This window comes from Syzygium oleosum, unplaced genomic scaffold (assembly GCF_021117445.2).
Source record: "Syzygium oleosum isolate NSW1041296 unplaced genomic scaffold, Sole_v2.1 Sole_v2.20, whole genome shotgun sequence".
Taxonomy (NCBI): Eukaryota; Viridiplantae; Streptophyta; class Magnoliopsida; order Myrtales; family Myrtaceae; genus Syzygium; species Syzygium oleosum.
In genome coordinates this window covers 785,579-808,078 of record NW_026607504.1, presented here as the reverse complement: position 1 = coordinate 808,078, position 22,500 = coordinate 785,579, and the positions used below count along the sequence as shown (strand labels likewise).

General features: G+C 41.2%; 4 protein-coding genes and 2 long non-coding RNA genes across 7 annotated transcripts; 2 read left to right on the top strand and 4 right to left on the bottom strand.

The window, feature by feature from the left end:
* Positions 1-1,860: 1,860 nt before the first annotated feature.
* On the top strand, positions 1,861-4,564 carry LOC115689118 (uncharacterized). The gene is made up of 2 exons (XM_030615095.2): positions 1,861-2,119; positions 4,312-4,564. Exons 1-2 carry the CDS (start codon positions 1,963-1,965, stop codon positions 4,392-4,394), a joined length of 240 nt encoding a protein of 79 aa, XP_030470955.1. The 5' UTR covers positions 1,861-1,962; the 3' UTR covers positions 4,395-4,564.
* Positions 4,565-5,607: 1,043 nt separating this feature from the next.
* LOC115689117 (pentatricopeptide repeat-containing protein At1g80880, mitochondrial) lies at positions 5,608-7,633 on the bottom strand. Its single transcript, XM_030615094.2, is given in 3 exon segments — positions 5,608-6,696; positions 6,910-7,346; positions 7,348-7,633. Coding segments are annotated over 3 exon segments (1,707 nt in total). The 5' UTR covers positions 7,591-7,633; the 3' UTR covers positions 5,608-5,669.
* Positions 7,634-8,175: 542 nt separating this feature from the next.
* Positions 8,176-12,134, bottom strand: LOC115689123 (magnesium transporter MRS2-1). 2 transcript variants are annotated; one of them, XM_056320675.1, is made up of 7 exons: positions 11,788-12,134; positions 10,702-10,794; positions 10,007-10,611; positions 9,532-9,660; positions 9,035-9,370; positions 8,892-8,965; positions 8,432-8,540 (listed from the first exon to the last, which is right to left on the bottom strand). In XM_056320675.1, exons 2-6 carry the CDS (start codon positions 10,733-10,735, stop codon positions 8,936-8,938), a joined length of 1,134 nt encoding a protein of 377 aa, XP_056176650.1. In that variant the 5' UTR covers positions 10,736-10,794; positions 11,788-12,134; the 3' UTR covers positions 8,432-8,540; positions 8,892-8,935. The 2 variants fall into 2 exon arrangements, with proteins under 2 accessions (XP_030470966.1, XP_056176650.1); XM_030615106.2 differs by lacking the exon at positions 10,702-10,794 and having other exon boundaries at positions 8,176-8,540; positions 8,892-8,939; positions 11,788-12,132.
* A 2,092-nt stretch (positions 12,135-14,226) lies between these two features.
* Positions 14,227-15,935, bottom strand: LOC115689135 (chaperone protein dnaJ 8, chloroplastic-like). The gene is made up of 3 exons (XM_030615121.2): positions 15,599-15,935; positions 15,383-15,451; positions 14,227-14,626 (listed from the first exon to the last, which is right to left on the bottom strand). The coding sequence occupies exons 1-3, from the start codon at positions 15,821-15,823 to the stop codon at positions 14,432-14,434; spliced, it is 489 nt and encodes a 162-aa protein (XP_030470981.1). The 5' UTR covers positions 15,824-15,935; the 3' UTR covers positions 14,227-14,431.
* Positions 15,936-18,347: 2,412 nt separating this feature from the next.
* Positions 18,348-19,125, top strand: LOC130140670 (uncharacterized). The gene is made up of 2 exons (XR_008818643.1): positions 18,348-18,543; positions 18,614-19,125. It is a non-coding gene; the product is annotated as an uncharacterized LOC130140670 (long non-coding RNA).
* A 715-nt stretch (positions 19,126-19,840) lies between these two features.
* On the bottom strand, positions 19,841-21,296 carry LOC115689116 (uncharacterized). Its single transcript, XR_004006645.2, has 4 exons — positions 21,127-21,296; positions 20,463-20,624; positions 20,198-20,274; positions 19,841-20,012 (listed from the first exon to the last, which is right to left on the bottom strand). It is a non-coding gene; the product is annotated as an uncharacterized LOC115689116 (long non-coding RNA).
* Positions 21,297-22,500: the final 1,204 nt, after the last annotated feature.

The following is a 22,500-nucleotide window of genomic DNA, read 5'->3' as shown; positions in this document are numbered from 1 at the left end:
GAAGAGTAAATTGAAATCAAAATGAAGAACATTATTGAATATCGAGTAAAAATTCGGAGATTACCCATAATATTACTCCTTGATAATATATAATAAATGTTGGTGAAATATTATGAGATACTAACATTGATAAGCATATGGAGAAATTATCACAATGCTGCCTATAATACAAAAATAATGAGAGTTTCTCCCTTCATATTACAAAGGTAACACTTACATGTCATTTGTACACTACATTGAAAAATTGCTTCTTGTTTCAATGCAAATACAACAAAAGATGCCCTTTTTAAGGACCTAATTCCTTAAAAAATCTCAACTTTAGATTCAATATAATTCTATCTCAAACTCTTTTTGTTTAAAAAAAATCGCCGACTTTCATTATAGTTCCAAATCTGTCCACCCGTTGAAAAATTGCCACTAGTTTCTTAAAAAATATCAACATCAAAGCCAATTAAAGTTTCATCAGCAGAAGTTGCATTTTCATAGACAACAGGTTCCTGATGTTGATAATTTTGACAAAAAATCAACAGCGATTTTTAGACATGTGGGCAGATTTGGGACAAGAGTGAAGTTGGGAAATTTTTTTTTTTTAAAGTTCAGGATGGAATTATGATTTGACCTAAAATTGAGAATTTATTAGGGTTTGAGCCTCCTTTAAAGTGTATCCCTTAAAAGCATTTTTCTTGTCAACGTTTGATTTTCTTTTGTCATAATGTCATCATTCAATCATTCACTCTAATACATTAAAACTCAACAAATTGAGGTGTAACGACCCGGTCCGACGAGAATGGGGAGTGGTCGCCAAGGCCAAAGTGTCTGGACAAGGAGCGGCTCCTAGCAGGCTTCTAGGATGGCGAAGGGGGCAGGAATGAACCGAACTGTACACTGAATAGGAGGAGAACGATTTTGGAATATATATGTGAAAACTGAAATTAACTCACGGATGCGCCTTTTGATGTAACGGCAAGCTTTGCTTTGAAACTCCAAAGTTAATCGAGCCCAAATCAGAGCACTACTAGGATGGATAACCTCCTGGAAAAGTGTCTGTCTGTATGTCAATGGACAAAACCGTGAGGCTCGGTATGGGATGGCCAAAGTGGGCAATACCTTGAGTGAGTTAATTCAGCGATGTCACACAAGGTGCTTCAAAAAATTTTAAATTATTAATAAATCGACACATTTAATTAATTTTGGATCGCATACTATAACACCATTACATTATTCTCATATGAAATGTGGACTCTACTCTCAAGTAGAAACAAAATTACATAAGAAGATGGTTCATACATTTGATATTTATTCAAAAAAACCTATATTCTTCTAAATACTTACAGAAACACAAATCAAAACAATATTTCTACTAAATTAAAAATCCATGGTGATTTTCTTTTAGGAAAAATGACATAAATAATTCTTGAATTTTGGCCCAATGTGTAACGTGGTTCATAAACTTTTAATTTGTTCAATGTGATTCCTGAAATTTAGCACAATTTGTAACGTGGTCATGAACTTTTAATTTGTTCAATATAGTCCCTGAGCTTTTGGTACATGTTCAGTATAGTCCATAAACTTTATGAGAAAATGTTCAATGTTGTCCCTAATCATGGACTAAACTGAACATGTATCAAAAGTCCATAGACCACATTGAACAAATTAAAAGTTCAGATATCACATTGAATATTGGACTAAAGTTCAGGGACCGTATTGAACAAATTAAAAGTCCAAAAATTATATCGAGCGTTAAACCAAAGTTGAGCGATAATTTGTCTCGTTCTCCCTTTCGTTTAACCAAATTTACCCTTCCTTCTCTTTTTCTTTTTTCCGCTTGAACTTCGTATTTTGACGAGGTGGGGCTTCTCTCTCTCTCTCTTGTGGGGGACTCCACGGTTTCACTCCCACCAGAAAACCCCTGCTCGAGCGGGCGAAGGAAGGGAAGAGAAGAGACGAGAATCGATACCCAAAATGGCGAGCGAAGCAAAGACCGACGGTGGAGGGGGAGCAGGCGGCTTCAGGGCGAGGATGGAACGCTATTTGTACAGCGGCGACAAGAAGCACGTCCTGGCCGGCATAGCCGTCATCACCGTCATCTTCGGTGCTCCCTGGTTCCTCATGAATCGAGGTTCCATTCCCTTTTCTCCCTTTCTCTCTCTTTCTCGGTCTCTTGCAGCAGCTTCCTTGTACCAATTTGGTTGCACGTGGGGGCATGATAGTGGAAAAAGTTGAGACCTTTCGCGGTTTCTGATCCCTTGTCTTGTGTCTGGGCTTGATTGGCTTCTGGGGCTCCTGCTGCTCTGCGTAATTCTCTGTGTAGCATTGGATTGAGGTGTTTTTTCTTTGGAGGTAATTGGATGGTCTGTGAAGTGATCGATAGGTGGGAGCTTTAGAACATCCTTTTAGATGGATCGGATTGATTTGGAGGAGGAACTGCCATTTGAATGCTCTGTGCATATTTATTGGAAGCTTTAGGCAAAATGCTGCTACTTTGGCTTATGGGACAAAACAGAAAAGAAGGATTGTTCTTGATTTCTTCTTCTTCGGCAGGATGTTTGCGGTTGGCCTGGGTGCCCCGCATTTATTGTTCATGGTTTTTACTATAGTTCGGGGAAGACAAAATTTTCTGTCATCGGTAGATTTTCGTGTATTCATTCTGCTTCATCGTGGCCGTTCCTCAATAGCTTTCAGAGAGGAATATGCGGGTAGGCGACTAGAAATGTGAAAGCCTTCTAAGAAGCAAAATGTCGCTCAATGTTGGGCCGAGGAGATTTATATAAAAGCAGTTAGGGTTGGAATTCACGTAGCTGACGAAAATGGCACATTTCTTTGAACTCCTGGATCCATACTTTATATAAAAGAAGTCAAACTCTTGTTTGTCATGAATTAGCCCGGGAGTTCCATGTTGTTAATACTTCATTTATATAACTACAGTCACTGGAAGTGAAATCAAAAAACACATATAGGACTCCATTCTGTCTTTTATGGATATCATAGTTCGCTATTCCTGCTTTTGTAATGTGCTTTTATTAGTATGAACAAGGAAGATATTGGGCGGATGAGAACTTTTCAGTTTGAATGCTACTCAACTCTATCATGTTTCGGATGTTTTATTGTTTCATGAGTTGAAATGTTCTTATGTTGTCAATATTTGCCATGCAACTATTTTAGATGATTTGATATGAACTCCATGTCCTCTCTGGTAATTAGTTTGACATTGCTAGGTGGTTCCACCTGAAAGATTTACTGAGCAGGGTAATTTTCTCAGGTAGTTTGTGACGTCATCGATCTCGTGAACTTATGGCCATGTGTTAGTGTGATAGGAAGATATCAAGCTATCATCCCTTCATCTTCTATTCAGCTAAAAGTCTGTGTCAGTACCTATATAGAAAATTATTATGCTGGACATCTGGATATTTATCTAACTTGAAACGGACACACCACACCCCCCCCCCCCCCCCCCCCCTCCCTTCCTCTACCCCCTCTTCTCAAACTTTGCCGGAGGAATAGGACTACTCATTCATTAGAACAATTTGGCTGTGATCCACGAAAAGATTGCTCTCAATCGTCCATTTGTTATGACGAAAGTTTGTGCAGAGTCTAATTTTTGGACATGTAACATATTGGAAACAAAAAAAAAAAGGTTTAGGGCAGGTTTGTGGTTGCTACTATTGGTTGGTAGACGGAGTATCCATACTGTGAATAACCTGGGGAAACTGTGTAACATTGGGATTTGGCTTGTTTGTTTGCTTAATTTTCTAGATGAGTGTTATATTTTCGAGTCTGGTGGGAGAGAAGAAGGCGTAGCTTCATATGATTTCAGTTCAAGATTATTCATTGTCGTGATGGTTTTCTTCAAGGGTTTGAGTACCATTTGGAATTCGATCGAAGCATGTTGTGATTGATTGCATGGACATATGTGCTGTTTTTTTCCTTATAGCAGTGCTCTATGGCTTTGAATGTAGATAAGAAACTTGTACATACGGAGTCTTCCATGCATTCTTACTGTTTTGTCATTGTCGTGATGGTTTTCTCAGAACTGGGCTTTTAGTGCCGTATAAAAGTCATAATATGCATGTGGTGATTATTATTTGGACATAGATGCTATTTATTCCCATTGTATTAGTACTCACAGATATTATTGCGTTTAAGCAACAAGTTGTACATACGGAACCACAGATCCTTGTCGACTGCAAACTTGAGATACTGACAGTGTCAAACTTAATATTTCCTTTGAGGACTAATTGCAGGAATACGTCGCTCTTAGGTTTTTGACATATATTCGTAATAACAAGCTGACAAGTTCTCTTTCTATTGTAGGGTCAAAGCACCAGTCCCATCAAGATTACATGGAAAAAGCGGACAAGGCTCGGAAAGATAGACTTTCTTCATCTTCTAAATGACACTATAGCACCAGTGGTGTTTTGCTGACTAGTTTTGATTGTTGAGGATGTAAAAGTGTTTGTCGTTAGAACAAGATAGAATTGATAAAATTTTACCGATAAGGTTGTTTCGGCACTGTATTTGCGAATTGCTATTGAGGCAGGTAGCAAAGTTATTTCTCTTCTTTCGTGTCTTGGTGGTGCAACAATGTGAGCTCACTATTTTAGTGTTCTACCATTCAACCACGCGCACTTGCTGGTGTCTGGCGTTGCCTTTTTCGATTTAGAATGTGTCAATTTATTTTCAAAAGTGATAATCTGGAAATCTTGACCATCAACTTGTGAACTTAACAGTGGGTTATACATTTCTCAATCTGATTTATCATCAACGCAGAAGTGATGAAACACGGTAAATGCCATAGCACAACAGCAGGACGATCTTACTTGATGGCTCTGAAACAAGATGAGCTACAGATAAGAGCGAGTTTATGACACCCCCACTGACAAGTTTAACGATCATAAAACCAAAAATTGCCATCAATCTGGGGTGTCTATACAGCAGTTTCGAAAAAAAATTCACCATTACTGTTGGTCGAGTCTCGCTGAGTAATCTTATATGGCAAATAAAACTTGTTCACGTCTCCTGAGACAAAGCACCAACAAGACTGACACACATGAAACTTTACAACAATTGTGTGTGCTGCCTCGGATCCATCGGTCATCTGCTTATCTCTGTTACTAGCAATTGCTTTGCACAGTGCTGTCATCGTCTTTCACTCCACTTCTCTAGAGTTTTTCATAGGCCTAGCTGAAAAAATCAATATATGCATCAAGGTCAACTTCAAGAGCTTCACGAATGGTCATGTTCTCGTGCTGGCACAAATTTCCAACTGCAAATTCATCGACACTGCAATAAAAAACAGAGGAAAATGCTTCCTCAGCGCAAGTTTGACATCCCTCATTCAAGAGGAGAACATAGTAAAAGTAGACCGCAGGATAGTCAGACCAAGTTGACAGCATTTATGCTCGAGAGCAAGGAAAACTGCCTAAAAAGTTGCAGCCATTGCATGAATTGTCTCCACTGAGCCATCAAATATAAACCATTCCCCAAGAATATATGCGCATTCTCTTCTCATGTTGTTTCAAGACAACACCTCCAGCGCAAGACATGCTTGGTGATGCTAATTTGTCACCACAGTGTTGGCATGAAGGGCTTCTTTCCCCATAAGTTTAATTTGGAAACACCATGTAATGTCCTCCCATTCTCCATGTTTGATCTTCTACAAATTTTCTTTGCTATCTCGATATAGTTCCTCTCTTAATGTTCACACCAACCCCACTCTCGTCTTCTCCGGCATGCCATTCCCTTTTATCCTTCTTACGTCTTGAAGTTCTGTACAACAGTTTCTTCAACTTTGGATCATCTGAGAACCCTTTGGCTCTCATCTCAGAATAAATTTCCTTGGCTTTAATGAGATAACCAGACACTGCCAATCCATGCACCACTTTGAGGTAATGCGCAGCAACTGGCACTATTTCATGTTGCCTCATTTCAACCCAAATCCTCAAAGCATTCTCCACTTGGCTCTGTTTGAAAAACTTCTCAAGAATTAGGAGGAATGTATCTCCAGTAGGACCTACACCAGCTTTCCTCATTATAGAAAGAACTTCCAGTGTCCCTTCAAAATCGGTGACTTCAAGAAACGAATGGTAGGTTTCAACTGTTGGCTGAATGTTATCACGTATCATGGAAGATAGAACAGCTCTTGCCTCATCTAGCTTTTTGGCTTCACATAGAGGACGTATCATGGAATCATAAGTGGCGTGATTTGGCTGCAAATCCGCTTCTTTCAGTTTCTCCAACATTTTTAGGGCCTTACTAAAGCAATTCTCCCTAGTAAGCACGTATATTAGAGAGTTGTACACCTCAAGTCCAGGAACCCAACCTCTTTTCTTCATCTCATCATATAGTCTCAAAGAGTCAAAAAGGTTACTAACCTTCGAGAAGCAGGAGATCATGTGAGTATATGATGTCGCATTTGGTGTGATGCAGCATCTCGACATCTCTCTCCAAATTCTCTTGGCTTCAAGCACGTCAACAGTAACATTAGACCAACCATTCAGAATAATGTTGAAGCTCTCAGTTTCCAGGGGGAAGAGCTTCTTATTCAGAAACACGAACTCTTCTGCTTCTTCAATGTTTCCGTTCTTACAGAGAGCAGTCAGGAGGGTGCAGTACGCTTCCTCATCCGGAGCAGCTCTGAATTTCTCCATAACGTGAAATGTCCAGATTGCCTTTGTCGGATTGTTTGCAGCTGCATACCTAGAGGGAAAGATCCATAACCAATTGTGAATCAGCAAGTCTTGAATTTAACTTTCTGAGGCTTAATTCAGAAAAAAAAACAGACTACTGAATTTAAGCAACGCATCATCATTGAAAGAAACAATTGCACAACAATAAAACTTCATGCTTGGTTCTTTTGCACTCGAGTTCTATGACTGAAACTCAAAAGTAATCGGAAGAAACCCATCTCACCGATCAATCATAACTAGCATAGCCTGCCTCGTATCCACTGAAGACCGATGCAAATCCCGTATCAAGCACCAGGCGATATTGAACTTTCCGTGACTTCCCAATACCCAAGTCATCAAATTGAGAACTTTCTCGTCAATGCAGCCCCATTTATCGCCCCATTTGAAAGCCAAAAAAGCCAGCCTCCACTCTTCCCTCAACGCCCACACTGCCGAATATATCAAGTCTCCATTCGGGACAATCCCAGAAGTCTTCAAAGATTCCATGGCCTCTGCTTCCGTGGGAAGCAGAGCGACACTTTTGAGCAATTCGATCACGGTTGACTCTCGGGAGTCGCTCTCTGCTGCTTCCCGGTCGCGGAAGACAACTGGGTCGCCGCAAATCTGGATGGAGAAGAACCTGAGGCAAGCAAGACGGGGACATTGAGAGTAATCACAAGATGTTCGACGAAATGCCCCAGAGAGTGAATGCCGAAGCTGATCGTAGCCGGGATGCGAGCGAGGCGAAGCTGATGGAAGAGTGGAGATGCGGAAGATGGAGAGGGAAGGGAAGGCATGAGGACATGGCACTTGACGCAGTCTTCTTGTGAGGGCATGGAGTGCCATCAGCAGCTACCATTTGCAGCGACAAGCTTCTTCGCTCATTCGCGACTAGTGAACCGTCGCTAAAGCAGCAAAGCCTCATGCTTATGGTTAGGAAGGTCAACAGAAAGAAGCATTGTTTCGACAGTAAGAGCCCGATTTTGTATTGCCTAGAAAAAAAAAATGAACGAAAAATATATTCATCCCCGAACTTTTAATTTATGTAATATAATCCTTAAATTTTATCTCAATGTGTAATATCGTCCCTAGACTTTTAATTTGTTAAACGTGATTCCTGGATATTATATGAAAATGTAAGTTCAAGAATCACATTAAATAATGGACCGAAATTTAGGAACTATATTAAACAAATTAAAAAATTATGGACAACATTGCATAGCGAATCAAGAGATCATATTGAATAAATTTAAAGTTTAGGAACGACTCTACATATTAAATCAAAATTCATGAACCATTTGTGTAATTTTCTCGAATCCTGATGGTTTGCTATCTTTAAAGTGCCATCAAATCCATCTCATTTGTCCGACCAATTTTGAGTTCAATTGTAAGACATTGTGTTCGCAACACAGGATTTGATTCAGGAATGACATTTCGCGCCGAGTTACGAAAGGCGAGACATTCTCCAGCCTGATATAGTGAGAAAAACTATAAGAATGATGCTGATGAATCGCCAAAAGAAAGAAGCACATTCTCATTTCCAATTATGCTGTCGATGAATTACACATTGACTAACTATAAGAATGATGCTGATGAATGATTATACAATTCCTTTAATGGCAAATCCAATCCTTGCATATCTGTCTATAGCGGCATTAGTCTTCTATACTTGAAGAAACAACAAAATGCTAAGAATATGGTGATCCCAGTCACTCCTGTAATCATGAGGACCCACTTAAAGGCCTCTGCATCGTCAAATAATGGTATCGCAAAGTTCATCCCGAAGATCCCAGCCACCACGCCAAAGATGGCGACTACAAAAGTCGCGGTTGTCAGCAGCAGCTCGAATTGGATTAGCTGGTTCCGGACATTGTCCTGCAAAAGTTTTTCAAATACGCTATGTGAAGTTGAAGAAGAGGAATTTCAGACATCAAATTATGTCCTTCCACAGGATATACTGGTCTACTTCTCTGAAGACTAGCGTGAGAGTCTTGAAGTCGATAAATGAAGAATGATCCAACGCCTACCTATTTATTCTTACAAGGCTTCGATAATGTAAAGATGAGCAAATTACATAACATAAATAGCATTGAACAGGGATGTGTCATCATCTGCCCATCTCTACTTCAGTGATCTAGGCAAATTTCGCTCAGATAATAAGCCAACCTAAGAAACTACAAGTCGATGAGATGCAACAAGCAAAGAGAAGAGGACAGAAACAATTACCAGCTGAATATTGATGAAATCTTCTGTGTCGTCAATGTACTCCTTCAGCTGAAACAAGAGGCAATAAGAGAGTTCTGTGAGTTTCCGTCCTTCGAAATCATACAAAAGAGAATCGTTGATTTAAGATGACGGCGAGGCCATACCGAGGTCAACTTGTTTAATGTGCTATCGATCACAACAAAATATGCTTCCAGCAACATCTCAAGTTCTTCAATGCTCTCCATCGCACTTTCTGAACTCCTCATGCTCTCGTGCCGGCTCCTGGCAATACTCAAGCTCTTCTCCAGCTTCCGCCCATCTGGAGGGGAACCAATGGGAGAAACTGGTGCAGAGACAGATAAAGCACCATCAGTTGATCTGTATCCCAACAAAGACTGATCACCATAAATTGTTGACTCCATCCTTCGTTTCTTTTCAGTGAGGTACATCTCTGCCATGTCTCCATCATCATCCATCAGCTGCTCTATCTCATCTCTAACCTACATACATTAGGGCATTTAAGAGTAAGATTAATCCCAATAAGGCTGAGAGAGAGAGAGAGAGAGAGAGAGAGAGAGAGAGAGAGAGAGAGAGAGAGAGAGAGAGCTGACATCATTCACCAGCACAAGTCGTCACAAGAATAACAAATATTTCCCAATACCTTCTGCACTCTCCTAGTTAATGCAACGAGTCTGCTTTTCAATCGACGGACACGCTCCAAATTCAACGTGCTAATCTTCGAAGTAAGCTCATCTAGCAAGGGATAAGCTTCAATCTCGAGTTCTGCTGCCTATAGAATATGAATATGATGGTGTTACTACTTTGCCCAGCTAACTTCGAATCAATTAGAACTGCTTAAATTAGCGTCAAAATTAGGAGAAGCAGATATTCAAATTCTGATACATTATGAAAGCAAGTGCAATTTTAATAATCAAAGCGAAGCCTTCCATGACAGCTTTTTAATGCACAGAAAACAACAAAATCAGCTTAGAAGATATCGAGACACGAGTCATGATTCATTTAAAGCAATTCAGTCCGGACACAATACTAACATTATCTTAACATAAAAACAAATCTGACTGAAGCTCTCAAAAATGAAGTATGGATCTATGTTTCGATCAGCAAATTTCACAAACCTGAGAATCAAGAAAAGTACAGGCAGCTTCAAGCGCTACTTCAAGGGCCCTAAATTCAAAAGGAAGATTATCCGGGGATGTATCCCCAAAAATATTGTCAAAGTTTCTGCTTCCTCTTCTCCCGCTCAAGTCAGCACATTCAGCCTTCCAGACTCTGCCCACCCCAGCTGTGGTCAACCGGCGTTGTAGCTCCACAACATACTGTAAAACATAGCTATCAAGGGAATTCAAAAGCAGAACCTCATCTGCTGTGATGATACACCGAATCTGCTCCAAGTTAACCACAATTGCCTTCTCTCGACCAAGAATGGTGGAGGGGTACACAAACAATGGATCGAGCAAGCGTAAATCACGGGCAGGAAGATCACATCGACGCATCATCGTGAACTTGTCCACCTCAATGACCTCTGAGTTACCAGAAGTGTCGACACGAATCCAAGAGCGAAGGCCTTGGCCCCGCTTTTTCAGCCCTAGAACATCCACACCATGGAAAGGTTGGCGTCCAGACACGGATAGTCTATAAGATGCCTCCCTAAGGTTTATAGCAGATGCTGGTTTTGGTGCGAGGAGACGCTCCTTCAGGTCTGCCATTGATGGCTCCAGAGCTGAAATTAAGTAACAAGCAAGAGCATAACTCACCAAAATACAACAATCAGCAAGCAAACAATAAATTGTGGGGCTAATGAAAGACCAACCATTTGGCCTTAAAATGAGCCTAGCCATTAGCATATAACAAAGTGGAGGCTCCAGAATGAAACAGTAGTATGCGCACAACCAAACAGGTAGCCCTACTATGTAGAGTAAAGATAAGGGATACAAATGTGGATCACCAACCGACATCTAGCATCCAATTGAAGAATTATCCGAATATCAGTCTACCTCAAATGATATATCTAGTTTTGGTGTCAGGAGCAAACTAGAAGGGCCAGTTATAATGGTCCAAAGCGCCCCAAGTCCCCACTCCAATTCAAGAGAGAAAACAATTGTTAACAGACTGTTTGTTCTCAGAAGCCTGACCAGACAAATGAATCTCAATAGCCTCACATTTTATTCAGACAAAGTTCGGCCACATTGACAGCTTCAGAGAAAACTCAAGTATCATCTAGAGCACAAGCTAACACATCTCCCCTTTTCTGACTGACCCGGACTCATTGTCTTCAAAATGTCTTTCCAATTCTTAGCCTCCGAAAGGATGGATTGGCTTTCTCACCCGTTCCCGAAAATGAATGCAAAATTTTCCCGCATCCCTCCTTGGCAAAGCAAACAGAATCAAAACGATTTCTCATTTCTTTTCTACGCGGAGATCTTTCTTCTCCGCGATTGAACGTCACCGAATCAATGTGAGATACACTTTTCTCTGAATTGGATTTGTCGCGTTCTCATTGCTCATATGAGTGGTGCTGGCTATAGAGTCTCGGCAAAATTGGATCACACCAAGTCTACGCACACCTAGTGCATTTTGGTCATGGAGAGCGCTTTAACTGAACAAATCACATCCCAAGAGCTATACAAACCGATAATTCGGATACCCATCCACAGCAATCCACACCATTACTTTTCCAACGGGTATCACAGACACCGTTCAGCTCAAGCAAACTATAGAACCAAACCAAACAACAATCGCCCAATGAATCAACAGAAAAAACCAAAAACCAAGAGGACCGATTAGGAATAGAACAACACAGAGCACCGCCCACGAAGCAAAGAAGCCAAATCAAAGCCCGCACACCACAAAGATCGAATTTTTAAACGAAAGAACAGGACCCCGACTCTGTAAGTACCTGTGAGAGACAGAGCTATCGAGGGGAGCGCGAGGCGCGGAGGGGAGAGAGACGGCGGACCAATCCCAGAACGCCGGAACGAGTACGGTCCCAATGCGGTGGGATTGTTTCAGGAGCGCAGCTGAAAATGGAATGAGCCCACCATTGAGGGGACAAGAACAGAGTCGGGATTTCGATGTCGGGGGGCCTTTCGAATTTGAATGGGAATTTTTCCAAATCGAATTGAATGCGAAGGCACGAAGCAGACGCGTGTGGTTCGGAAGGACAGCGCCCTGGGATCGAAGACGAAGACGACAGTGAATTCGGCAAAGGGGGAAGTGCGTCGCACCACCCAAGACTCCAAGAAGAAGCAACAACAGCAAGCAATCACTCTTCCTTTCTTTGAGAGTTTTACAGTTTAAAATGGTTAATAAAAAAAAACGAAAATAAGGAAATGAAAGGTCTTTAGGAGAAGATCCAATTCGATATTCGAAGATGGGTGTAAATCAAAGAACCAGCCGACCTCGTAAATTTTTGCTTTTTTTTGTCGAGGAATCTTCGGATTTGAGCAACGTTACGGAAGGAACTTTCGCTGAGTTTTTGCCCCCCATTTGTTCCGTACCCCCACACGATATCCTGTTTTAACCAATTTCGTCTTAGAATTGGCTGCCTTTCTTTTGGAAAATATACGGAAGTGCGCAATATGTACAAGAAAGAGGGTATGTTCTGGCTTAATTCCCTTACAAAGCATTAATTTTAATTGGTATACCAATTTCGTCTTAACTTTTCTTTTGTTTTATAACAGAAGCTCAATTCAGAATCAAATTTTTGTTATCTCATAAAAAGTATTGGCTTTTAGTCGGTATCAAATTCGACCCCGGTCAAGTTTCCATCAAATAATGCACTGAAAGATATCGATATGTCAATCAGTGTGCACTCGGCGTAAATTCGAGAGAAGCCAGATTTGGGCACCGCCCTAAAGCAAGGGCTTTCTTATGAGACAAGAAAAGTTCGGACCAGTATTAAGACCCACATAAAGTTGGTTTTTTTTTTCAAAAAAACAAAAGTAAGTTCGAGCCAAAATTCCGACCCGAGTTAAAGTTGGTGTTTTCAAAGGGAATTGGGCCTTTGTTCTATTCTAATCAAAGCTCATCTTAGAATTGAATATGCTTTTCTTAAGCTTCCTTTCGTGTCTTGTTTGTTAGTTTTTCGTAGTGCTGCTTAATTTTGTCAAGCATTTTTACCTTGTAATCTTGCCGCATCATTTTTCCTCAACCACGAAAAACGATGAAGAAGGCTCTTCCATTGAGGTTCCAATGTCAAGCATGCGATCCGAAACCAAGCCAAGTCAAAATGAACGAACCCCCACTTATGTTCAATCTACTGAGGGAAGGAGCAATATGATGAAGTCTTTTACTTCATTAGAGAATTTGCGAATCAGGGAAATAGCACATCGCTTTTTCTATGATGGGTAAAGCATAATCAAAGATAATGAAGAAAACTAGGGCCACATCATGTCGACGGATTCTCCATCGCAGTCAAGTCAACAGCAACATTTCCTACCAAAGAGGCAAGCGACCCGACAACGAGGGCATCATAGAGGAAAGCTTACAGTTGACCTTAATTAACAAAGAGGAGCATCAAAGTTTGATACACAGAAATATGAACAAGAATCTGATGATAGAGAGTCGGATATGGTCGATCATAGCTCAGGATTTTTATCCGGTTTTTGGTCATACTAGATTGCCGTTCAATTAATCTGACAGAGAGACTAACGACGGTTCGAGTTCACTATCACTAGCTGCACAGATGTGGCCAAGCAGATCATTACAAGAGCGTGCAGAACATATGAAAATTCAGCCAAGCCTGCCACTTCTTGAGATGAGATTAGGCTCACTATTTAATAGGCAATTTGGTCAATGAACCTTCGAGCTTCAAACTATGATTTGGGAACATGGATCGACTTGTATAATTGCCTCTGGCTTATTTGAACTTGCTTCTCGTCGAAGCCCATTTTCCCGCATAAATTTGTTGAATATATCCGACCTAGAGAACCATCAAAAGAGGCTTGGATTCATCCAGTGTTTTATAGACCTTTCACCCAGCGAAAGAAGGAACGTTCCTTATTTGTAGTCGCCTTACTCAGCGCTATGCTTAAAAAGATTGTTTGCAAATTCCAACTGGATTTCCAGATCCATGCATGGCCCTCTGACGTTCTCTCTGAGTTGCACGGAAATAGAATAAATCCAGGACTCACTCTTATGCCAAGTTCAAGCATGTTCTCACTTGCAATCAACTTTTAAGGCCAAAAATCATGGACAATTAGCGCCTACAATGACCGACAGAAAAGAAAACACACTCCAACTTGAGTCCCCCCTTCAGAATATCTGTAGTTTCATAAGCCGTCTTTTTTGATGGATAATGCACAAATGACGATGGGAAGACATGAAACAAAGTCTCTTCGATACAAGATACCCCCCAAATCATTTTAACTTTGGGGACTTCTTCCACTGGAGATTGCATAATATATACAAAGAACAATGACCCCATCACCCATCTTCCACTTACATACACAAGAAGACCCCATCTTTTTTTGGGGGGGCGAAATGCGGGCCGCCATTCATGATTTATAAAAAACAAAACACAAGAAAGATGCAAATAATTTTCAGACGTAGGGATTGATGTGAGAGGTGTAATCACGGATTCCAGCACCCTCCCATCCCATCCACTCTTCCCACATGTCCCACTCAGGATCGTTCATCCCTCTGAACTCCTCATCACCTCCGTGTTCATATGCACATGATGATGATTCATACATCGCTTGCTCACTTGATTCGCCCCTCAAACTGCTCATCACAACCTGCACACATTATTAACATATCAAATACAAAACAGATTCAGGCAACCAATTTTTATAGACGTAGAGCACAATACCCCCGGAACAAGGCTCAAAAGAAAGCAGTTCTTATGATTCTGGATGTTTTTACTTTAATCTTGTTCATTTTCAGCTTGCTGAGCGAAAAACCGATCTCCAATTCAAGTATCAGCACCCGCGTTTATTAATTAGAGAACCGATTAATCTTAGATATCCCCCAGCTTGTAATCCTTTTGAGTGCTCATTTCATTATTTGTTAAAGAAGTGATCAATCTTTCAAAATCTTCCGGTCAAGCTTTACACAAGCCTTTGGAGTGCTCGTCTCTGTATTCAGCATCGTTAAGGGCCTCATCTTTATTCTAGCGCAATTTCATTGTCGAATACCCATAAAACACCTTTATTCTAGTGCAATTTCATCAGACAAGTAGCAAAGTATATCCACTCTGCACGACTTAAAATTCCATCGATGCAATTAGTTAGTAACAGAACAGAACACCAAGTCCACCTGACCCACCATGTTCAGGGAATACTAAAACCTTAAAAGATGACCGCGTTGGTTCATCACTTCATCAATCACTAACATCTATAAACCATTTCAGATAAATGGTTCGAGATTCATTGGAATGGAACGAGACGCCGTCGGATGAATGTCCCACCCGCCTCAATCGACGCCTATTAATCAGCTAAAGACAGGAAAAAGAAAAGCCCAGAGCAACATGACAGGGAAAATGGAAGTCTTACATCGTACGCTTCATTTATCCGATGAAACTGCACCCCGCAATTGCTCCCTCTGCAAACGTCCGGATGATACTGAAAAACGGGCCAAGAACAACCGAACGTCAACCAAACGCCATAAAGTTCCGAACTTTAAGCCAGAGTCCTCCTAGAAAAAGATCCGGAAGAAAACGCGGAACGGAGAAGGAAGGGCACGAGAAAACAAAAAAAAAAAAACCGAACCTGGAGAGCGAGCTGCCTGAAGGCCTTCTTGACCTCGGATTCGGAAGCGCCGGGTTGAATCCTCAGGGTCTGGTACGGATCCAGCACCGACGAGGAGGAAGAAGAATGAGAGCAAGAAACTTTGACCCCTCGATTCCTATCGGCTCCGTTCTTCATCTTCCGGCCTCCGACCCGAACCCACTGGGAACCGGTCTTCCCGATCACGCCAACAACAGAAGTAGCCATTGCCTGCAATCTTTCTTGTTCACTCCCCACCCACCCAAAACGATCAAAAGGGAACAAACAAAAGACGATGTCTGCAACCCCAAAAAGGAGCCTTCTTCAAATATGGATCCGCAGGAAGGGAGGAAGGAAGGAAGAGTGGTTCGTCTATGAAAGGGTTGGGGGACGGTCCAATGGGATCTTGGTCTGAATAACAGCAACGAGAAATGGATAGATGATGATGGGTCTGATCTGATGGAAGGAAGGGGAGGCGTGTCACTGAATATAAAGAAAGCGAAGAACGGATGGTGGTGGGCTTATCTCAATGCCTGGAGACGTGTGATGTCGTTTTTCGTGGAACGACGAAGACGGTCCTCCATCTTTCTTTCTCTGTTTTTTGGGTGCTGCTTCTTATCCGGGCTTTTGTGTTTTTGTTGGGTGCCTAGTCAGCTTCCTATCGGAAAACGACTTTTCTCTTGGTTTTTCGTTTTTTTTCTTCTGTTTTTTTTCTTCTTTTTTCCTATAATTTTGGGGAATATTCCTCCGAATTTTTGTACGATTTATTGCGCTCGTTTTGTTTGCGCGTAATGATTCTGCACTAAAAAAATATATATATACGAAATATAACGTGAATTTGTGGAGACGGCAGAATTAGCTCGACAGGCACGTTTTTGTTGCTTTGAATTTAATGAAGTACCAATTTATAAGTGCTTAAAGAAATTGCAGACATGAAAACCATAATATAGTATCACACGAATCGCAAGCCTCATATCTCGAAAAACCACCCAAAAAGTCTTAAACTTATCATGTGGCGACTAATACAATCATAAATTTTTCAATTTTATCAATTTAGTCATAAATTTTTATGACGATTTGCCAAGTCCTTCCGGCTAATTTTGAGGTTTAGAACTAAACTGGAAAAAAAAAATTAAAAGTTCAGGACTGAATCGGCCGTCGTATGATAAGTTTGGGACCTTTTTACGGTAATTATCGGTTCAGCCCCCTTATTATCTAACCTTCGTGCTCTAGGCCTTATGATGGGTACCCACAGCTCTAATTCTTCCTTTCTTTGTTTTTTTACTTTGCCGGTGCGCCCCCCTAAATTCAAGGCACATCCCAATTTCGAGATATTAGTGAATTTTCATGCATTTGTTTGTTTATTCTTCAGCAGATGCCGTTACGTAGATGGGTACGCCACTACATTCAAAAACGCTCCTTCAACCGACCCCCTTGCACAACCAAGTAAATGCGTCGTTTTCAACACCACGTTCTAAACCCTATGTCTCCATTCGGCCTCATTACAAAACCAACAGTTTCGGGTCAAAGTTTATAAGGGCCACGGAGGTCATTTTCCTTCTGTTCTGCGGCTTTTAGGGTCGAAATGAAGAAGCGGGCAGGGCTTGTTCATAACGTCCTTGATTGAATTTGGGCATGGAAATAGAGGAACTCGTGGGGTGGGGGAACGAATTGTAGTTTTAATCTTTCTGATGGGCGCTTGGAGACGTGGCCTCTTTGCTCGGGAGACGAGGCAAAGGCGTGACCCAACAAAACAAAAGAAAACACATCCGTTTCCTAATTCCGAGGTCTAAAAAGTCCCAGCCATGGTTTGGTTTGAAGGGGGAAAAGGTCAAGATCGGCGTGCTAGGGTTTTGCTTTCCGTGTACGAGTGGGGAAAAGAATGGAAGGGAAGGGGAAAAAAGGACACGTGTTTCCCATGCGGGAATGAGGTTTTTTTTAGATCTAGCGGTCTGAATTATGTCAGACACAGCCAATGGTCATGCTACGCGTCGTACGGTGTTAGAGTCAAAGCCAATGTCTTTTTTTGTTTTTTTTTTGCATGTAACCTCACCCGCTCCAATAATGCATTCAGGTTTTCGTACGGTGCTCAATCATTTAAGCTCTATAACTTATATATTAATGCTCTACATTTTTTTATTAACTTTTTAAAATCCAACAAAAACCAAGAAGTGAGCGATTGAAAATTATGACATGCAAGTGAACATTTTTTTTTTTATAGAAATTATATCACTTAAGTGATTGAAAAAAAATTATAATACTTGTGATATCCTAATCCTTCGATTTTTCGATTGGATTCCTCCGTCTTGATCCATATCTCATCAGTTTGGGAACCTAATGTCTCATCCCTTTTCGACAAAAGGGCAAAGGGAAAGGGAAAGGGAAACGGGATAAGAGACGAACCTCCCCACCACCGCGAGTGACGGAGTGTTTTTCTGGGGCTTTGCGCTTTTCAGAGAGGGTGGATGGATGGATAAGAAGAAGGGGGAAGGTAAGATTGACACGTGAATCCAATGCGGATCTTCGCAGCGAACAACGAGGAATATCTATGTATGCGGAGATGGCTGCCACGTGTCGAGGTCAAGTCCACTTGTACGTCCACCTAAAAATAGAAAAAGCGAACGAGAGGCATCGAAATGGGACCACCCCCCTCCTCCTCTTCTTCTTCGAATCTGGCCAATCAAAAACACTAAACAAAAAACACATGTGAAGGTATTCATATTTTATATGATTATACGAAAATAGTCGAAACTTGATGCGTCCGATCTGATAGCGTTCAACCGAGCAACCAACTTTGATACTTGGGTTTCATTAGAGGCTCCTCTAAGGAGGATAAAAAATGAATTCGCAGATGTACTCAACAAGACACGAAAGAAGCACAACGCTGATGACAAATACAAAAAAAAAGAAGAAGAAGAAACCATTAACATCCGTAGTGTTTCTTCGAGGTGAGAGCCTTGTCCTCCTCCGAATATCACTCCAGTGATTTTGTCAAACGATTACATTATCTGTTTGCAGATTCTTTTGAGATTGAGCAGCGCATTCACGAGCTTAAACCCTCCCTCAAATCGATTTCCAGACTAGTTAGCCACTCTTTATAGGGAGCCACGAAGGAGATGCATCCGCAGCAGGACTCCTCACACATGCTCCACTGCCACTCAAGAAAAGAGGAAACTGGCTTGCAGAAGTGCCATCCTGAAGGGCGTCGGATCTAAAAACCATGTTCTCCTAGACCTTCTGGATAGGTGGCCCTTCCATTCGTTAAAGGGCTCAGACCTTCACTTGCGACTCTTCCAAACACACGGCGGGCTCAGAGAGTTGATTGGACGCCGCATGTTGTCGCACTTCCACAGAACTGCTGGATGTAAAGGATTTCTTAAACTTAACTAGAATCATGGTCATGTTGTCGCATCCTTCACCGCCAGCAGAGGGTGCCAAACATCTCTCGAAGACTCTCTCACAGATAGCTGAAAGTTTGCTTTCCTGCAGAGTTTTCCATTTAGCAAATACCTAAGTTATCTTCTATAGTTTTTCCTGCATTGCCATCAGTTTGGGAACCTAATATCTCAAGTGTTAAGAATGTACCATGTGTAACTAACTGTTCCCTAACATAGTCCACCAGCTGCTGGCTTGACATGCAATCCCTGGCGAGCAAGATAATTTTCGTCAGACAGGATTCCCAAGAATTAACAAACTACAGACACTTGAATTAAAATATACGCCAACAATTCCACCAAGTCATATAACTAGCTGATTTAATTAGTAAGGAAAAGAAAATAAAAACTCTAGATGGAGGGGGTAGATTTTGGAAAGGATACTCCAGTATGGTCCCTTCACTTCTGAAAATTAGCTGATGGGGAATTTTGGTTGCAAAAACACGAGCCATAAGGGATGAATATTGCAAGAAAAGACGTGACAACTTTTTCAGTGAAAAGTAGGTTTACTTGAGTATAAGGTCGTAGCATAAGCTTTTGAATTGGAATCACTATCAACAACACATCGCCTACTAAGAGAAGAAAAATCCTCTTCGAAGTCATATACTCGCCAAAGAAAGTAAATCTATTTAGTAGAGTCAACAAAATGAATGCAACCTAATCACTCCTCATATCCACTATGCTGTAGCCATTTGGTAGTCGAAACAAGTTACACCCTTGAAAGCAATGGAACTACAGGGCCATACGTAATTCAAATGTTCGTCTGGTATTTTCAAGTCCACCCTAATTATTAATGCAAAGTACTCATGTCATGTGTAGCACGTCTGTTTCAAGTTCACTTCCTCAAGCTTATGGACCCAAAAATAGTTGGCTGTCAGATTATTTGTTGGTAGAGGAAAATGATATGAGCAAAAAGTCGTAATGAAGTACCATGTTCCGTCGCATGCTAGTACAAGATACTCATCATCTTTGCAGAGCTCAGTCTACAAGATTGGACAAAAAAGAGGAAAAAGGATAAATAGAAGCAATTGTGAGGGTAAGAAATAATGTCAATAAATGGACAAAATCATCTAGAATTCCTGCATTTTATCAACAGGAGTTCAACCATCTTGATATGTAGATAACCTCACTAGACTGCAAGATTATATCTCGACTAGCTATCACATACAATAGTTATGTCAGGATTTGCAGTTACAATCTGTCTTTCAGCTGGGGGTGATTTGTTCTGCTTGAATTCCACATCTCCTGCAGCCAACAGATATTACATCCCCAATTCACATTAGACGGTGTCTACCCAATAAACATCCACAAACTCACGTGCATACATGCGTGCGCGTGCTGAGAGAGAGAGACAGAGAGAGACAGAGAGAGACAGAGAGAGTTTCCCTCCACTCTATCAATTGGTCATCGAGAGTAAAATTTAGAAGTAGTACCAATAGCTCTTGCCAGATTCAAACTTCCATTGACCCGCCCAACTTGAATGAAACCCCCAGCTTGAAGAATTCTCTCTCTCTCTCTCTCTCTCTCTCTCTCTCTCTCTCTCTCTCTCTCTCAATCTCAAGGTCCGGCTTGTGATCTTTAGACAAATTATATGCCTGCATAAAGCTAGAAACACTTGCCTTAGTTACTGTTCATTTTTCCCTAATGAAGGTAACCAGAGCATCACTGTCCTATCCAAGATACAATCTTAGCTACTAATGATAACACCGTCCACATACTACAGCACAAAACCCAGGCATGTTTGGCAGATTCATGGTTGATGCATGAGTTCTCCTGGTGCCAAATTACCGCACAAATATCAATTACGGCATTTCCGAGCTTCCCAGAAATCAAGTTTTGTATCCAAAGCAAAGATATGATGTTGGAATTGAGTGCACAAACTTGGCATTAAACATCACTGATTTTATTAATCGGGGCAGGCTATGCTACTTATGATTGATCGGTGAGTAAGCACGCAAATTATAATTTAGGGCCTCACTAAAGCAATTCTCCCGACTAAGCATGTAAATTAGAGAGTTGTACACCTCAAGTCTAGGAAACCATCCTCTTTTCTTCATCTCATCATATAGTCTTAAAGAGCCGAAAAAGGTTCCCAACCTTCCAGAAGCAGGAGATCATGTGAGAATACGATGTCGCACTTGGTGTGATACAGCATCTCGACATCTCTCTCCGAATTCTCTTAGCTTTAAGCACGTCGACAGTAACATCAGACCAACCATTCAGAATAACGTTGAACCTCTCGGTTTCCAGGGGAAGAGCTTCCTATTCAGAAATGTTGAAAGGGTAGTTTTGTCTTCTTCATAATTAGTGAACCCTCATGCTGCACTATATATATATATATATATATATATATATATATATATATATATATATATATATATATATATAGATGATGTAATCTGAAAAAGTGAATGGCGATTATTTTTTTTATCATGGTATCAGAGCCTACGATCATCACCAAAATCCTCCTCCACTTTCGGTTAAAAAAAAAAAACCTAGATCTAGAGCGGCAAGCGTTGCCCGACGCAGCCTAGATTTGGCATCACCCGACCTTGCCCAGTGTCACCTAACGTCCAGATCCGGCAAAGCATCGCCGACCAGCGTCGCCCGACGCTTGGCGCCGTTGCCTGTCTCGCGCAAGTCTTTGCATCGTGGCTCGATAAAACACAGGGCAAGAACTGAACAGAGAGATATTAGGCACAGGTTGGCGGTAACTTCTCTTATTGTTAATGCCCTTGGGTATCGCTACACAATTTGCTCATCATGCTTGCTTCTCGCCTGATGACAAATACTCGAGGTAAAGAGTTCTTCTGAAGAAGCGATTTGGATTGTTGCCGACCCAATATTTTTTTTAAAAGGATCTTCATCAATTGCAAAAGACCTAATCCTATCGGCAGTAGATATTCTACCCCTGCCGCTCCCCTTATTGTATAGACAAGCCATTGAAGAAGGTTCACCAGTCTCAGAAGATGCGAATCCCGTGGCAGAGCTGGAATTTTTCTTAAACTTTGATGAAAAACAACCGCCTTAGAAATACTAAATGTGGGATATCGCATAGGCATTCTTTTCTTGCGAAACTAAGGTCCCTGCCTGGTGTTGAAGTTTACTAACGATGGTTGATTATTGGGTTTGTTAATGCCCTATGTTGATTTGTGCTTCTGTTCTGATGAGTTATTGTGTTTGGTGGTAATTGGTGGTAATTATTACGTTTGGTGCACAAGGTGCAAATTTTTGTTAAGTTCACTTTATTATTGACTTATAACTAGCAATTCTAGAAACACGGATACCAGTCTCACTAATCTGAAGTTGATCTCTGTTAAGCTCGATGGGATCAATTACCCTTCTTGGTCTATGGCAGTCGAAACATATCTTTTGGCCACCAACAGCTGAGTTATCTGACTTCGTCTCCACCTACGAATAAAACAAAGGAGGATGATTGGCGCTATGGCGATGCTGCTATTCGGACATTGT

Bases quoted from the DNA above. Each gene is read 5' to 3' on its own strand.
- LOC115689118 (XM_030615095.2), top strand. From the start codon at position 1,963: ATGGCGAGCGAAGCAAAGACCGACGGTGGAGGGGGAGCAGGCGGCTTC. The intron at 2,120-4,311 runs GTTCCATTCCCT...TTTCTATTGTAG, and splicing joins CTGGTTCCTCATGAATCGAG to GGTCAAAGCACCAGTCCCAT.
- LOC115689123 (XM_030615106.2), bottom strand. From the start codon at position 10,597: ATGGCAGACCTGAAGGAGCGTCTCCTCGCACCAAAACCAGCATCTGCT. The intron at 9,371-9,531 runs GTATTGGGAAAT...TAATGTATGTAG, and splicing joins TAACTAGGAGAGTGCAGAAG to GTTAGAGATGAGATAGAGCA. The intron at 8,940-9,034 runs GTATGGCCTCGC...CTCTTGTTTCAG, and splicing joins CATTAAACAAGTTGACCTCG to CTGAAGGAGTACATTGACGA.
- LOC115689135 (XM_030615121.2), bottom strand. From the start codon at position 15,823: ATGGCTACTTCTGTTGTTGGCGTGATCGGGAAGACCGGTTCCCAGTGG. The intron at 15,452-15,598 runs GTTCGGTTTTTT...CCCGTTTTTCAG, and splicing joins TCAGGCAGCTCGCTCTCCAG to TATCATCCGGACGTTTGCAG. The intron at 14,627-15,382 runs GTAAGACTTCCA...TAATGTGTGCAG, and splicing joins GGATAAATGAAGCGTACGAT to GTTGTGATGAGCAGTTTGAG.